The 17534-nt window shown below is 42.9% G+C and overlaps 1 protein-coding gene across 1 annotated transcript in view; it reads right to left on the reverse strand.

The window, feature by feature from the left end:
* The window catches only part of LOC121871061, a 48580-nt gene extending 31285 nt beyond the window's left edge, over positions 1-17295 (reverse strand). The window contains exons 1-2 of the mRNA XM_042373170.1: positions 17133-17295; positions 7887-8043 (exon numbers count right to left, since the gene is read on the reverse strand). Coding sequence (XP_042229104.1) covers positions 7887-7889 — 3 coding nt within the window. The 5' untranslated portion in view covers positions 7890-8043; positions 17133-17295. The remainder of the gene's footprint in view (positions 1-7886; positions 8044-17132) is intronic.
* Between the last annotated feature and the right edge of the window lie 239 nt (positions 17296-17534).

Raw genomic sequence — 17534 nt, forward strand, 5'->3', positions numbered from 1 at the left:
ATATCCCGACCTCATCTCAGGGACTTCCGTTCGAGGTCACCAGCTTCCTGACCGTCATCACTATTATACACTATCGAGAAGTCACCATCATCATCATCCTCAATCCTCACCATACCCGAGGCACCATAAACCCTCGTTGATTCTGAGAGATTCGTACGTGAAAAATTTCCTTCTACTTGAGAAACTTAAATTCCTCAACAGTTATTAAACGTCGACTTTTATTCCAGTTCAATTAGATACGTTTTTTTTTTGTCTCCAGTTAAGGGGAAAAAATATCGCATGAACTTCTGAAAATTCATCCTTGGGTTGTAGTTTTAAATTGAGTCATAATGTATTAGGTGTCCTATATGGAGGAAATCGGTCGCACGCTTTCTCAAAATAATATAGAATTTATGTCACGAAGGCTACAGAGACATAGTGGTTATAATCTATTTCAGACATCTTAACCATAACGAGGATGCAGACTAAACTTCCTGACCTCTCGTACGTCTACGGGAAAGGGTCGCGGAAGGGGGACGTGATTGCTGCCCGTATCATCATTGGGTATGACTTTGCTTGGGAGATTGGTATCCCCGCATCCCCTGAGCAACGCTCTTGTTCATTATGCAGAAGACCCGACAGCAGCACCCTTATCCACTACCTCCTAAGATGTCCCCACACACAACGCTTCCGTGACGCCTGCTGGACCACCACTCCACGACCCCCTGACGGAGACACGATGATCCTCCCCATACTGGCCAGATATTTTGTAAATAATATTGATTATGTGTTAAAGAAATATCCTTCCTTCCTTAGGCTTTAGTAAGCCCCTTTATAATATTTATACTGTATATACTTGTCACACTTGCCAGATGCTTCTGGTGTCATTGTACAGGGGTACCTAGTGACAGCACTAGGATCCCGCTTCCTCTATCAAGGAATAAACAATTGAAATTGAATTGAGGATGCAGACTAGTTTAGACATCTCAGCCCTAACGAGGATGGAGACTAGTTAAGACATCTCAACCCCAACGAAGATGGAGTCTCGTGTTCCCATGAGCCGTTGATCGTGCCGTCTTCAAATTAACTCTCAGCCATTATTAACACCTACACCTTGCCTTAAGCTTTAAACACACTCGTTAGCTTTTATTACTAGTTCTCAGTTACCATACCTTGACACAGTTAATATCCCGTGCTATAAATCCCCAATACGTGTGAGGGAAGTAAATAACGTCATATATCGTTGACTTTTGTAAACACTCACGCCCTCCATCGTCAAATACTGAAATATTACTTCTGACAGCACACTGGAAACCTATTTAAATTAAGTATGACGAAGTGTATTTCATCTGGCGGTAAATTTAAGATCAAATGCTATCTGTCACCAAAGTACAATTGATAACCCTCCTCTTGTCACCACCACCAGACTGGAGGTTCTCAGGGGACAAGAAGTATGATGGAGGGAAGAACGGCATCTATCGTTAAGATCTACAATTAATATCTAGTGTGAGTGGGTCGGGCGGGAGGAGAGCACAGGGAAAATCCATTACGACTGTCGACTGCTTTAAGGAACTCCTGGGGATGAAAGATGGCGAGCATTGTGTCCTGAAAACCCAATAATTCCTTTAAAATTATACCACTGCGCGCGCGTGTGTGTGTGTGTGTGTGTGTGTGTGTGTGTGTTTTATTCCACAGCCACGAGCAAAGGAGAAACATACATCACTCTGACATATTCCTTTCAAGAGTCGGAATCATAAGCATACAGTCAGGCTAACAGGAGACAGGCCAACAATTTACAGCCCTAACAGAAGAAGACAATAATAAAACATCTTTCAATTTACGATAAGACTGTCGTGGCCTCCGCTCTCATCCACCCATTTATTTTCTAACTTTCATATTTTTTCTTGACCTACAAGCTAATGACACATAAAAAATACATTATTGGAAATTAACAACCAAGAGAATAACACACAGGGGGGGTTTATAGATCGTTATTTAAGTGTTGAGTTTCATCCACCAAATAATATTATCACAGAGGTTTACAAACAAATCCTACTGTACGTCAGACAGCAATGTTTGTCACGTAATACAGTGTTTTGTTTTTTCCCTACCCAAAATTCCCTAATTGTTTAGCAGAAAGCTGGTGAAGTTGGGTTTACGAATAAATATTTACCAACAGTGCCCCCCAAAAACAAACAAAAACTGTGTAAAAAAATTGTAAACAGAATCTATAAAAACTGTAAAAAAAAAATGTATGAAATGTATAAAAAACTAAAAAAAAAATTAAAAATGTGTAAAAACTAAATGTAAAAAACCTGTAAAAACTGTAAAACAAAATTTGTAAAAAAAGGGAACATATACAGAGAATTCACTACTATCCAGAATATACATCAATAAGTATGAAAATTTAGTAGTGTATATCTCTCAACAAATAGAGGAACCTTCTACAGTAATCACAGGTCACTGAAGAGTTAACTATCACAAACGGGTCAATAATTCCATATTTCATTTGTGACTATTAAAAAAATTCTTTCACTGGTTTAAAATTATACATACAGAGGCTTATGTGTGTGTGTGTGTGTGTGTGTGTGTGTGTGTAAGTATATTTAGGTTTGAATTTGCGCACAGGAGAGAGAGAGAGAGAGAGAGAGAGAGAGAGAGGTCTTAACAACAACAAAATCAATGTAACTTATCTAGCGAAAATTAATTCCTTTTTCTATGTCTACTTTTTGTTTGTTTATTTTCTTCTTCTTCTCCAACACGTAATCAGGATAGACAGACAGACGGACAGACAGACAGACAGACAGACAGACAGACAGACAGACGGACAGACAGACAGACAGACAGACAGACAGACGGATTAATCAAAGAGACGGAGTATAAAGTTAACCCTTAATTCCTCTCTTTATTTGTCTTCGTCTCTATCTCTCCCTTTGTCCTCCCCTCTCTCTCACTCCCCCCTCTGTCTGTTTGTCTGTCTGTCTCTCTGTCTCTCATTCTCCCCATCACTTTCTGTCTCCTTCATCCCTTCCGTCTTTCTCTCCTATTTCCCCCCTATTCTATCCCCCTTCCCCTTCATTCTCTTTGTCTCTTCTCTCTACCTCCTCTTCCCATCCCAGTCATTCTCTTTATCTTCCTTTTCTATTTCCCTTCCTTTCCCCCCTCATTCTCTTTGTCTCTTCTTCTTTCTATCTCCCTCCCTTCCACAGCTGAGAAGAGAGGAACAAGAGACTGGGGGAAGGAATTACAGATATAGAGGAGTAACGATAAAGACGATTACCAGCGGAAGATCTGAATAACACAGAGACAAATTCCTGACTAACACACCCCCCACACACAGACAGACACAGACAGACAGACAGACAGACAGATACCCGCCCCTGTCTCCTTTCCTTATGGTGTAGTGCCATTAGATAGGGTTTAGTTACTATCCCGGTATTTTTTTTTTTTATATTCTTCTATAACAAAACAACAGCCAGACAGACAGACAGACAGACAGACAGACAGACAGACAACAAAGACAAGAAAATTGCGTGCAGTAATGGAAGAACAACATGGACTTTCACTCTCCCTCCCAGCCCCTGCCCCGCCCTGCCCTTCTGCCCTGCCCTGACCCCGCCCCTGCCCTCCATGGCCTGGGAAAGTCTTTCTCTCCAGAGAGGCTCTGGTTACCTGTCCACTCTGTACCAAGTCTCTCTCTCTCTCTCTCTCTCTCTCTCACACGGTGGGGGGGTTTGACATAACACATCAACACAGTAATAACCCTGACCCTCTGCTAGAAGACTAATGACCCGCTGTCCCCCAACACACGCTGGTATTAACTCATTAGCGCCCAGCCAACTCCCACACAATTTTTTTGACGGCGTTCAGGTGGCATAATCTCCGCCCTTCCTGACCTGACACGTGGAAGCTTTTTCTTTTTTACCAAGTGTGTGTGTGTGTGTGTGTGTGTTTACGTACTGGTTGATTAATTAATTCCTTGTGACATACAGTATACTATCTTCCCCTCCTCCTTCCTTTAATCTTTTTATTCTTCCTCTCCTTCTCCTCCTCATCTCCTTTCTGCCTTAAAATTTTCTACTCTTCCCTACCTCTTCTCCTCTCCCTCCTTCCTTCAATCTTTCTACTCTTTCCCTCCTTTCTTCCTTCAGTCTTTCTACTCTTCCCCTCCTCCTCCTCTCCCTCCTGCCTCCAATCTTTCTACACTCCCCCTCCCTCTCCTTTTTTCCCTCCTGCCTTCAATCTTTCTCTCTCCCTTCCTTCTCCTCCCCTCCCTCCTGCCATCAATCTTTCTTCTCTCCCACTCCCTCCTTCAATCTTTCACTCTTCCCTCCTTCTTCAATCTTTCTCTCTCCCTTCCTTCTCCTCCCCTTCCTCCTGCCATCAATCTTTCTTCTCTCCCACTCCCTCTCTTTCTCACTCCTGCTGACCCACATCTACCCGTGAAAACAGTCCCCCTGGCCAAAAAAAAAAAAACCCCGAGGGAGTGTCAAGAACCCGGGTGTATAAGCGACCACAAAATCTCGTCTTGTTAACACACTTTCGCCCACCGGGAGGACTGAAACCATTAGCGGTGGCAGGAGGCGAGGCAAGAGTCAACCTTAATGGTATGTGTTTGTGTAAAAATATTGCGCTTTACGAATAACTGCAACTCTCTCGCCTTACATACACTCAGTACAAACAGTGAGGGTGCTGATCGATCATTCATCCAGGTACGCTAATTGCAAGTTCCTAATAGTTAAAGCAAGAAATTTATACGACCCCCCCCCCAAAAAAAAAATACACAAACTATCGATCATTCATTCCAGTATAAGAGCCAAAGTTCCTGACAGTTCATATTACCATCACCCAACAAAAATACCCAGTAGTTAAACCCAGCACGATAACCTCTTAAGTTCTGGTCCACCTACGCTAGTTTATACCCAACACAAGCACCGAAATTACTATACTTCATCCCAGTACAATAGTCGAAGTTCTGACAATCCATACTAACAAAAAAATAACACAAACTATCCATCAATCATCCCAGTTACAACAGCTAAAAGGTCTTGATAACTTCTGCCGACATAAAACCCAATATATGAACCTGTGATATAGATTATTTGACATAACACCATACTACCACCACCAGGAACAGGGAAATTCCTCGCTAACAAGAATATCGAAATTGCAACACACAGCATCATATCACCAACACAAATACACTACAGAGTGGCGAGGAAACTTCCCTGCCAATACACTGTACCATTCACACCCACACTCATGCTCTTGGTCCACACATCACTAATAACGTCCAAAGTTTCCAAGATTTTTTATATATATTTTTTTTATCCAAACACGGCTCGGCAATGAGTAACGACACACAAACACCAATATGCAATTCTACATTAACTTCACACAAACAGGATTTTCTCTTTGACAAAATATGATGTGATGCTGGTACTGTCGCCCCAACCCTTACTCCCTCTCCCCTTGCAAAATTACCTCCTGTCGCCCCCTCCCTGACCCCTTACTCCCTCTCCCCTTGCAAAATTACCTCCTGTCGCCCCCTCCCTGACCCCTTACTCCCCCTCCCCTTGCAAAATGACCTTAGGACTTACGAGTGATCTGATCGTGGGTGTGAAGTTAGCTGAAGTGACATGACGGTGATCTAGATGGGGGAGGGGGGGGCGATGTGGAGGAGGCGCAGTAGGGGGGATCACGAGCCAGGAGTGTTGACAGTGATGGATGGCCAAGGAGTAAGAACCACCGAGGGAGATGTTGTCATTCTCGCCTCTCTCTTCACCCCATTTAATACTGGATGGCAGGAGGGGGAGGGTAGGGGACAAGAGAGGTATGGGAGGAAGGATGGAGGGGGGAGAGAGGCAAGAGGGAGGAAGGGGAGAGGTGTAGGTAAGGAGTGTGTGGTGGGGGAGGGTAGGGTAGGGGACAAGAAAGGTGTGGGAGGAAGGATGAGGGGGGAGGCAAGAGGGAGGGGAAGGGGAGAGGTGTAGGCAGGAGGTGGTGGGGGAGGGTAGGGGACAGAAAGGTGTGGGAGGGAAGGATGGAGGGGGGGAGGAGGCAAGAGGAGGTGTAGGGAGGAGTGTGTGGGGTAGGGTGGAGGGGGAGAGGAAAGGTAGTGGGGAGGGAGTATGGAAGGGAAGAGGGAGAAATGAAAAGGAAGAATGAAGGAATAGATGGTGGATCAAGAGGAGAGGGAAGGAAAGAAAGGTAGGTGAGGAAAGGGAGGGCAAAGGAGGGAGGAGAAGGAAGGGAAAGGAGGGAGGGGATGAAGATGAAAGAAGGGAAGTAAGTGAGAAGGAAGAAAGGAAAAGAAGGGTTAGGAGAAGGAAGAAATTGAGTGGGAAGGAAGAGGGAAGGAAAAAGAATAAAAAGAAAGTTAACAGAAGGAAGAAAAGGATAGCAGAGATGGTTTGGAGGACACACACACACACACACACACACACACACACACACACACAGAGTCTTGGATGTAACCCAACCACAGTATAAATTGGACCTTAAACCCCAGATAAAAACCCCACTGGTGTCACGGATAACCTAACCTAACCAAACCTAACCTAACCTAACGGGAAATAACGACAACATCAACGACTCTGGCTCAGCTGTTTCTTAAAAGGTTCGCGCGAGAAACATGGCCCCTTAAGTGAAGATGTGAATGTGTGTAGGACCTCTTAAGTAGCAAAGTGACTCACCTTAAGCCATGACCCCACTGAGAAATAATGCAACCATATCTCTTGTTAATTTTGTTTTCTTTTACTAGAATTAAGAAAAACAAAACAACAACTGGTTAACATTCGTGTAGTTAAAGGGGGGTGGTGTGGTGGTGGGGGGGGGGGTGGTCTTATCGTACGGGGGAAAAAATAACGTAAGAATCTTTTAACAATATCTTCCCTAGTCAGCTGTTTCTCCTTACACTTCATTAACTCTCAGCTCAATTTCTGAGACAAAAATATTCCTAGTGACAAGTCTATTATTTTCTATGTTAAATATTTTACCTTACATTAAACATCACGAGAGAGCATAATACTCTCTTGTCTCATTATATCCGAACCCAGAACCAAATCGAAAGTAAACCGAACCCGACAAAGTACCGAACCCGACAAAGTACCGAACCCGACAAACTAAACAAACCCCGAACATAAACTACACCAATTCATCTCGAACAGAAGTTAAATGTTACCTAATATATCCCTAAGTTAACTTAAGCCATTCCTAACATTAATAACCTAACCTACAACACCTCAACCTAACATAACCTACAGCACCCGAAACATAACTTAACTTACACCATCCTAAACATAACATAACCTAACCTACAGCAACCTAAACCTAAACTAACCTAAAATATCCTAAACCTCACCTAAACTACATCACCTTAAACCTAACTTAACCTACACCATAATAAACCTAAACTACAACATCCTAAACCTAACTTAACAGACCTACGCCTACTACCTTAACTTAACCTAACTTCCATCCCGTCCAACATCGCCTAACCTAACCAGACAAGCAGTTTCAGAGTCACAGCACAACGTCTGGTGGCTGTGTGGTGGTGACTTCTCTAGAGGATCGACCACATCTCCACCACTTGACGCCTGGGGGATTACTGCTGCTTAACTCTTCGGCAATTCAACCCACAGTTCACTGAAACAATTTGTCCTAAAAGGGATTTCTGGAATCGTGTACTATTGGCTACATAAGGGAACGAACTGCATAAATACTTGACACACACGAGGGTAAAATAAATAATGATGTACAGTGGGAAAACTCTACGGTAAGCTAACTCCATGTTTCACTAAGTTCACTAATGGTGATTTAGGTAGGTACCGCCGTTTAAGGAAATTTACAAATGTCAAAATGTAAAACACAAACAGAATGAAAATAAATATTCGTAAGTAACTTACCATGATAGCAGCGCTCCTCTACGTCCTGTGCCAGGTGAAAAAGGGTAAGGGAAGAGAGCGAGGGACACGTCCTCTCTCCACAACGGTCCCTGGTACACTGGCGGATGATATTGTTTGAACATCATGGCGGAGGCCGCGCTCTCACGCTCTGTTCAACCTGTGTTGAGGTGTTTACACGTTAATGACCTACTGATCCCAGACCAGAAACCTAATGTTACCTAACTTGACACATCGTGCCCTGACTTATCCTGACCCAACGTAATCTAGCTTACCCTAACTTAACCTAGCACCTGAACTCGCTGTTTAAGTAGGAAAATTGTGGGTAAGTGTTAGCCTCGAAATTTAATCTTGCCCCTCACCTGGATTAACCTTAACCAACACAACAATGACCAGTCTACGACACTTAACTATGTATAAACTTTTGAACACACTTGTAATAAGCTTCCTGGGAGTCTCCTTGCGTACACTACACAATAAACACTTTTCACCCTGCGAGGTAAGGGTCAAACCTTCCCGTGGCTTTATTTTTTTGAAGAGGATTATTTTTTAATATGCCCAGTGGTTGTCCAGTCTCCCACCAGGTAATGGCCTACAGTGTGGTCCGGTCTCATGACACACCTGCACTGATGTAGGCACCAATAAACCAGCGTTTGTAAGTGCAGCTACATTGTCACGCAAGTATTGTAGGCGAATCAACAATGAAGATGGTCTCTAATAACTAACCCGGAATTAATCTTTTTTTCACTTACACCGTATATTATGGCCACTCGTACAGGTAATGAATAATCATTAACGCTAGATGTTAATGACCCAACTTCAAGTTAATTTTAACGAAGGTTGTAAAAAAAAAGTACACCATGTTTTTCAGAGATGATTGGTCGATCAAACCTTAAAAATACAACGAACTCAGCCTACATATACATAACCTTTATCCAGGTTATTACTCCCTGGAAATTAGTGTAATATAGTCAAATTGCCTTAATTATTTCATTCATGGTGTTCCTTTGTTATATCATTACCCACACACACTCACCTAACTTAGATTACAAGTCATACTACATTAGTTAGGTTAGTTAAGGTAAGTGTTGCGAGCCTTTGCTCCTCAGCTGGACACCTTACCAGGAACCGGGCGGTAACCGACCCCCACAGACTCCAACGTTCTGTTTATCTACATTTTACCTCATGTTTAGCCTATTGCTCCTGCACTATTCAGTCTTACTCAGGTATTCTACATCACTATAGGAGACGAGTAGCAAACGCTATGTTGGGATGCACAATATATTGACAAAAAACACCAACAACCAGCGATAATCAATCATTAACAATCGCCACACTCATACAACAGTTACATAGATATAAAACAACACCCTAACAATCACCCTAAACCTACCACATAGAAATGTACATAAATATTATTAACTTACATTACATTATAAGCCAGAGTAAACAATTTGCTATCAACCACAACCGGCTCCACCGACACAGACAAGGAGCTCCGGAGACCGTAACCATGAGCCCAAGCTATGGGCCATCCAATGTATCATCCATGATTCATGACTCGAGATCAGGAACATCGAGTCGGGAGATCGAGTAACGGGGGTGGAGCAGTGGTCGTGCAGCAGTGGTCTATGGTCAGGTACCAATCGGGTCCTCAATCATATTCTACATCAAGCTTCGTAATAGTAAGTTACTATTAAATAACCTTCAATTTATTTTACGATATTCATGATTCTTTTCAAGTTGTTTAAGTTGGTGATAATTTGGTGGTTAATGTGGAAGTTGACAGGGAGGATGAAGGGGAGACGGGGACAGGAAGAGAGGAGAGGGGGCAGGGAACTTCTCGAGAGGAATATACACACACACACACACACAAAAAAAAAAAGGCGATCACTGAAACAACTGCCCTCCCCGCATACACAATACATAGTCCACATAATAAAAACACTCACAGGAGCTGGAGAAAGGGGTTGGAGAAGGGGGTGGAGAATGGGGTGGAGAATGGGGGTGGAGAATGGGGTGGAGAAGGGGTGGAGAATGGGGGTAAAGAAGGAGGGTGGAGAAGGAGCGATAGCCACAGTACGCATATCAGGTTAAGCACCATTGATATAGTGGCCATTTGGACGCCCTGTATCGCCACTCACACCTCTTAGGCAGGCTGAGGCAACGAAATGGATATCTGGCCCCAGCTCTTGTTCCGAGGAGTAGGGAGGGGGTAATGTGTCCACTCTATATATCTATCTATCTATCTATCTACGTATCTGTCTGTCTGTATATTTATCAGTTCATTTCCCTATCGCTCAAGGGCCAATCGTCTAAACACACACACACACACACACACACCTACCTCCAGCGAAATTGAATTCTGTCAACCGCTTGCTCCTCGAATTGAGTAATGTTTCTGTCTATCTGTCTGTCTGTCTGTCTGTCTGTCTGTCTGTCTACGCTGTCTATGTGCTTCCTATTTATGAACGTACCTTATCTATCTATCTATCTATCTATCTTCCTCAGTTAACATTATCAAACCACTTAAACCGCACTTCCTTCCCCTTGTATAAATGACACAAGTTCTCCACCTGATCGAGGATTACATACCAGTATAGGGATTTCTGCTGACTCACTCTATCCCAGGTAATCTTCTTCAGGTGTGTGTGTGGACTGGCAGGTGTGTGGGGTAGACTGGTAGGTGTGTGGGGAGACTGGAAGGTGTGTGGGGGAGACTGGTAGGTGTGTGGGGGAGACTGGTAGTGTGGGACTGGCAGTGTGTGTGGAGACTGGCAGGTGTGTGTGGGGACTGGTAGGTGTGTGGGGAGACTGGAAGTGTGGGGAGACTGGTAGTGTGACTGGTGTGGGAGACTGGTGGGGGAGGTAGGTGTGTGGGAGACTGGAAGGTGTGTGGGGAGACTGGTAGGTGTGTGGAGACTGTGTGTGGGGAGACTGTGTGTGGGGAGCAGGTGGGACTGGCAGTGTGTGGGGACTGGCAGGTGTGTGGGGGAGACTGGCAGGTGTGGGGAGACTGGTGGTGTGTGTGTGGGAGACTGGTAAGTGTGTGGGGGAGACTGATAGGTGTTTTGGTGGAGATTGGCAGGTGTGGGTAGTGACTGGCAGGTGTGTGGGGACTGGCAGGTGTGTGGCGAGTCAGGTGTGTGATGCCTGACAGGTGTGTGGTAATTGGCAGGTGTATGTGATGAGCCAAATGTGCGATGACTAACATATGTGTGGTGACTGGCAGGTGTGTGGTAATGATTCAGGGGTGATGACTAGATGACTAAAATGTGTGTGTGTGTGGTGAGTCAGGTGTGGTAAAATGACAGGTGTGTGGTGAGAGTCAGTTGTATAGATACCCTGGGATAAGGCCACATTAATATGAACGAGAGAAATCCACCAGCCTGACAATAATACACACACTGATGGCCACATACTGATGGCCACATACTGATGGCCACATACTGATGGCCACACTCCAACGTCATTATCATAATCTTTTACCTAATCCTCACTAATATCCTCTCTCCTCCCTCCCTCCCTCCCTCCTTAATTCTAACATCCTTCTCTCCTTCCGTGCATCTTCCCTCCTTCATTAAGTCTCTCCTTCCCTTCTCCTTACCCCCCCTCCCTACCTATTCCCTCCTCAACTATTCTTAATTATTTTCCCATTATTTCTACCTTCATTATTAAACGTCTTCTCTCTCCCTTCCTTCCACCAGCCCTATTTCACCTCCTTTCATCTTTCCCTTTCTCCTCCTTTCTCTTCTTCCTTACCTCCCTCCTTCCAACTAATGTACAGAATAATTAGGTTAATCCTCGGTCATATACAAAGCCTTTCATTCCCTCTCACCCCCTCCACCCTGTCTCTCTCTCTCTCTCTCTAATCCACCACCTTTCTTCCTTGACCCTCCTACTATCCACTCTTCCTCCCTTTCACCTTTTTATCAACTTTCACTGGACCTCCTCCTCTATAACTCTCTCCTCCCCCTCCTTACCTCCAACACCAACACCACCTCCGTTGACCTCATCTGCACTACTTTCCCTCTCGTAGGTTCTTTTTTTTTTTTTGAGTTTAGAAATCACACGCAAAAAGCTGCTGGTCGCGTTTTGCCTCCACACAAAGGAAAAAAAAAACCCGGGACCTCTTTTTGTCAACACCAAGTTTTCTTCTCACGGTAAAAACACTGCAGCCATAAATTGTTGCTGGGAACCTTGTGTGCTTAAGTGTACCAGAAACGCGTTTTGGTATGATTTTATTTTTATTATTTCTATCCGTTTATTATTGTTTTTGTTATTATTTTTATCTTTGTGTTTTTATTATTTATCTATCTATTTTTTCCACGATAGTAAGATAAAGGAATAAAAATAGACAAGGAAATAAAATTATATTAGCGAAAGAAAAAAATAATAATGAAGACACAGAAAATTAAATGATAAAAGAAACATATTAATACTTTAGAGAAGACGGGGGAATAAATGTGAATAAATAATAAACAGAAAAGAATATACAGATAATGAAAGCAAAGAAAACTGAGAATAAAGATAAGAAAAATAGTAATGGAAAAAAAAGAAGACAAAAACAAAGAGAAAGTAACGGGAAAAAAGACACACACACACACACACACACACACACACACACACACACACACACACACACACACACACCAGTACCGAGGTCCAACAATGACCATAACATCGTAAAATCAAACGGAGAAAAACACACATTATCGAACACGTCCCAGAAATAGTTTGGCCAACATCCACACAAACAAATTTTTTATCGAAATTGGTTACTTGTGTTTTCGAGTTAGAGCGTCAACACAGTACACTACTACACCCTCGCTGGGAAACACCCGTGTATTACCCCTCCCCTCATTTCCCCCTCACCTCCTTCCCATCCCTCTCCCCCTCTTTTCCCCTCCTCAGAAATAGAAGGAAGACGTGTTCATTATCATACTCACCTAAAAAGGAAACATGGTAAGCCAACTCTCTCAAAGATCGAATGCTTAGTTCATTTTATTCACCTGGTATAACGCTTATAAAAGACGAATGAACAGATGGACAGACAGACACACAGATGAATGAACAGTATTTGCACGTCACAGTTGTCTCACGTTACACCCCTCCTCCCCATCATCACCATCTCCCGTTATGCTAAACTGGACCAAAATGAACACAAAGCCATTAATATGAGAACATCTACGGTTGGGTTATTATACGAGGAATTTTGCCAAAAGTAAAAAATAAAAGGCATCATATACACACACACACACACACACACACACACACACACACACACACACACACACACACACTAAACCTCCCTCAGACGGAATATATAATGGGTCTTTTCTCTCTCCCTGATTTATTTATTTATTTTAATTTTTTTTGTATCAAGCGCTGCTCTGGCGGCGGCCAGGTCAACTGTTATGTTGGCACACACGCCAACTCCCTCCCCTGAACCCCTCCTCCCGCCGGAATATCAGCAAGTTCTCGCCACAAGTTACAATTTCATTCCGGAAAAGAGTGGAACCAGTGAAAACAACGCAACAGTAACAGTAGCAGCCGAGAGTCATACCCAAGCTAACCTTCACACAGTGAGGCTCCAGGTACCAGTGATAACTGCCCATGAGACCCAACAACAATCAGCAATGTGGTAATCCGTCCACGATAGGGAGGTCTGGGACCGCACCTGACTGTACACCACTTGAGTAAGTGAGGTCCTGTGACACCAGGCCACGTGGTGCCCCCTTGACGCGACGACACCACGTAGTGAATGAGTTGTACACTACGAGAGGTCCCTCATAACATCATCTGTGAGGGAGTCACTACGTGAGGTCCCTCATAACATCATGTGAGGGATTTACTACACCACGTGATGTCCCTCATAACACCATCTGTGAGGGAGTCACTATACTACGTGAGGTCCCTCATAACACCATCTGTGAGGGAGTCACATAACACCATCTGTGAGGCCCCTCATAACACCATCTGTGAGGGAGTCACTACACCACGTGAGGTCCCTCATAACACCATCTGTGAGGGAGTCACTACACCACGTGAGGTCCCTCATAACACCATCTGTGAGGGAGTCACTACACCACGTGAGGTCCCTCATAACACCATCTGTGAGGGAATTACTACACCACGTCTTTGCTGGTCAACACCTCAGCGCACGTGACCAACGTGACCTCCACTGTAAACATTAATTTGTATGTTCACTGTGTGTTCCTTTACCTTCCTCTAATGAAGGCTTTTGTTAACCCTCCCCCCTACCATGTCAATGTATGTAATAAGTCATTTATGTCCACTGTATAGTTTCAGCCTCGGGCTGCAGAACTTTTTCAATAAACCGTTAATTATTAATTATTATTATTAATTATTAATTATTATTATTATTATTATTATTATTATTATTATTATTATTATTACAAACACAAAACCTGGACTGCGTCTTGGAATGTGAAGTGCACAAACCGCAGACTTTGTTATATTGAGACTGACACTAATACAAGTTACTGACCACCTTAGGTACCCGTTTACAGGTGATTAATTAAACTGGAGGTGTCCTGGAAGCGAACCAGCAACCCTTTGGGCAGGAGACTAGCGCTGTATCCCATCAACCCGTCACAACTCTTATGAACTGCACACACACACACACACACACACACACACACCAGCTTCGTGAACATATTTAAGGCGGTGTGAGGTAATAAGAGGACACTGGGTCATGCTGCCACACACCCAACACACTACATCCTTCTGACGGCTCCATTATCCTGCCATTGTGGAGGTGAGGCAGCCCGACACCCATCCATGGCAGCAGAAGGGGGAGGGAGGATGAGGCTGGGAAAGGAAGGGGTGTAGGGGAGTGAAGGTGGGGGTGATGGTGGGAGGGTAGGGGTGGGGGGCGTGGCTGGGAGTGCATGAGAGTGAAGTAAGAGTTGGGGAAGAGATGGATGGGGTTGGGAAAGGAGAGGAGTTGGGGAGAAAGAGGTGGAGTTGGGGAGAAAGAGGTGTGAGTTGGGGAGTGGGGGGAGATGAGGTGGGGGGCTTGGGAGGAGCTGAGCCGTGACTTGTAAAGGCGAGACGATGTGAGGGAATGTGGAGCACCGCTGGTTGTACACACACACACACACACACACACACACACACACACACACACACACACACACACGCATTTTCTCATCTATATATTGAAAAACAAATTACTGTTCTCTTTTCATCCTTAACATATCACCCGTCGACAATGGGGGGCAGTGGTCGAGCTGATACCTTCAGAACAAACACCAATACTCGACAATAACAAAAACCTTCACTATAACAGGTGTTCAAGTAGAGCAAGAGCCACATGACCCAGCATTATTCTCCACCACACCCACTTGGAGATCCTGAGTGATACTTTGACAATAGATTACATAGTTTCTTAAAGTTACACAGTATTTATGTTTTAATTTTTGAGTTATTGATCTGACATAATTCCTAAAGCCAAAAGCAGTATTCACCAGCTATTAACTACATGGCATTTATTACTCATAATTAAATATCAGATATTACCAATTGTCCAGGGTATTATGGCCGCAGCTGTACGACCCGTTTAACATTGCGGGGACCCGTTAGTGGTAGTTTCCTTACCATGACTAGAAATTCTACAACAGGGAAAAAACACAAAAATATGGTAACCAAACGGAAACTTAACCCCGTCATCCGTCTTTTTAACGAAGAATTTCTGGTTGAACTACAGGAAAAAAGTCTTAATTCTCGACCGATATGTGTATATAAATGGTCACCTCGTCACAGCCTGAGACCATCAAGTTCAAGAGGTGAGACCAGTAAGTTCACAGACTCAACAGGAAAATAAAATCATCAGAATCGCAGGTCTAAATATTGTAATCTCTAGAGTTTCATGTCTCACGGGAGAGAGTGGGGGAGTATACTCTTCCTTGGTGTTAAAACAACAGCATCATCCATCATGTCAGCAGTCTATAATTCTGGCTTCGACCAGCAAGAAATTCCCCTTATATTGAGCTTCCGAGGAGTGTTCTGCCTTAGCTCTCTCTTTTATATATATATATATATATATATATATATATATATATATATATATATATATATATATATATATATATATATATATATATATATATATATATATATATATATATATATATGTGTGTGTGTGTGTGTGTGTGTGTGTGTGTGTAAGCTTTACATGGATGGGAAATAAAATGTGTTTATCGATATTTGTTCAAGTCTGTTTCCAGAAATTAAAATTTTTGATATTCTCTTAAAAATTCCAGCAAGTATGGATAATTATGATTTTTCTTCTAAAAGTTTTGAAATGCATAATAACATGTAAGATAACTTCAGGAGAGGTGAAGCAGCTTACTCCACTCCGGTGAACAGAAATAATCAATTAACGAGATAATACACTGTAACTCACCAAAGTAAAAGCACACAAGAGACAGTCGTCCAGTGCTTCACAGCCGAAGATATTTTCTATATCTTACTACATGTGGTACAATTGCCGAAATGTGTTCCTACGCCCCCTGTGGTAACCCGTCTCCCCAAACGGCCAACCTATATGACCTCTTACAAACCTATCCACAAATCACGTCCGTCGTTACACCACCAATACCCATTCATTCATAAATAGTGATACTGCGACGGTGCCGTTTGGAGACACGGGTTACCACAGGAGGCGTAGGAACACATTTCCATAACTGTACAAATTCACTGTCAGCTGCAACAGCACAAAAGTACTTAAAAGACAATTACACTCACAAAACAATGCCACTAAAAACTATAACGAAAAAATTAAAACAGTTCACCAGTAGGTTTTTATTAACACCTATTAAGAACCATTTCTCAGTTCCGGTTTGCCAGAAATTAGTTCAGTGTCGTGTTTACATGGCAATTTTAACGGGTCATGAGGCTTGTCACCGAGTGTTCTAATACCGACCATCAGAACTGTTGTCTTCTACCACACGTCTTAAAATACCTCATAAATACACTAATAACCGACCTACATACATGTTTATGAACGTAATGTAAACACCATATGTACCGTTATATAAGAGTGTACGTAAATTATATGCATGTATTAATATATTTCCTCACTCTTTTAAGCAAATTTCCTATTACTAATATTTTCTATTATATTTTTATCACCATAACATAACACCACATATAATATAATACTCACAAGAAGATTTCAAGTAAACACACACACACACACACGTGAAAGGTCGCCATACTCACCTATATAGAGCTGAACTTGACGTAATCTCGAATATTTCTATTTGTGTTGACTTTAATCTTGACCTTTGACCGATTTTGACCAACATTGACAGGCACCTTAGCTGTCAACTCGCCCCGTTAATCTGTAAAAAAAAAAAAATTGAAAAATCAATTTATATTTGTGGACTCCATCATAAAAAAATTAAACTGATAGCCAAAAGGAAACACAATGAATACGTGAGAGAGAAAGATATAACATAGACACATACCAAGTGTATATCCGGCCACTCACCCCATGAGATACTGGCTCTCTCACACACACACTTGTCGCTTGCCATCTGTGCTAATAAAACCCTTAAGAATGTTTTTTTTGTCCATGTTTAACGTTTATAATGCTTCTTTTATTATGCTCATCCACAGTAT

This window comes from Homarus americanus, unplaced genomic scaffold (genome assembly GCF_018991925.1).
Source record: "Homarus americanus isolate GMGI-L3 unplaced genomic scaffold, GMGI_Hamer_2.0 scaffold52512, whole genome shotgun sequence".
In the NCBI taxonomy this organism is placed as follows: domain Eukaryota; kingdom Metazoa; phylum Arthropoda; class Malacostraca; order Decapoda; family Nephropidae; genus Homarus; species Homarus americanus.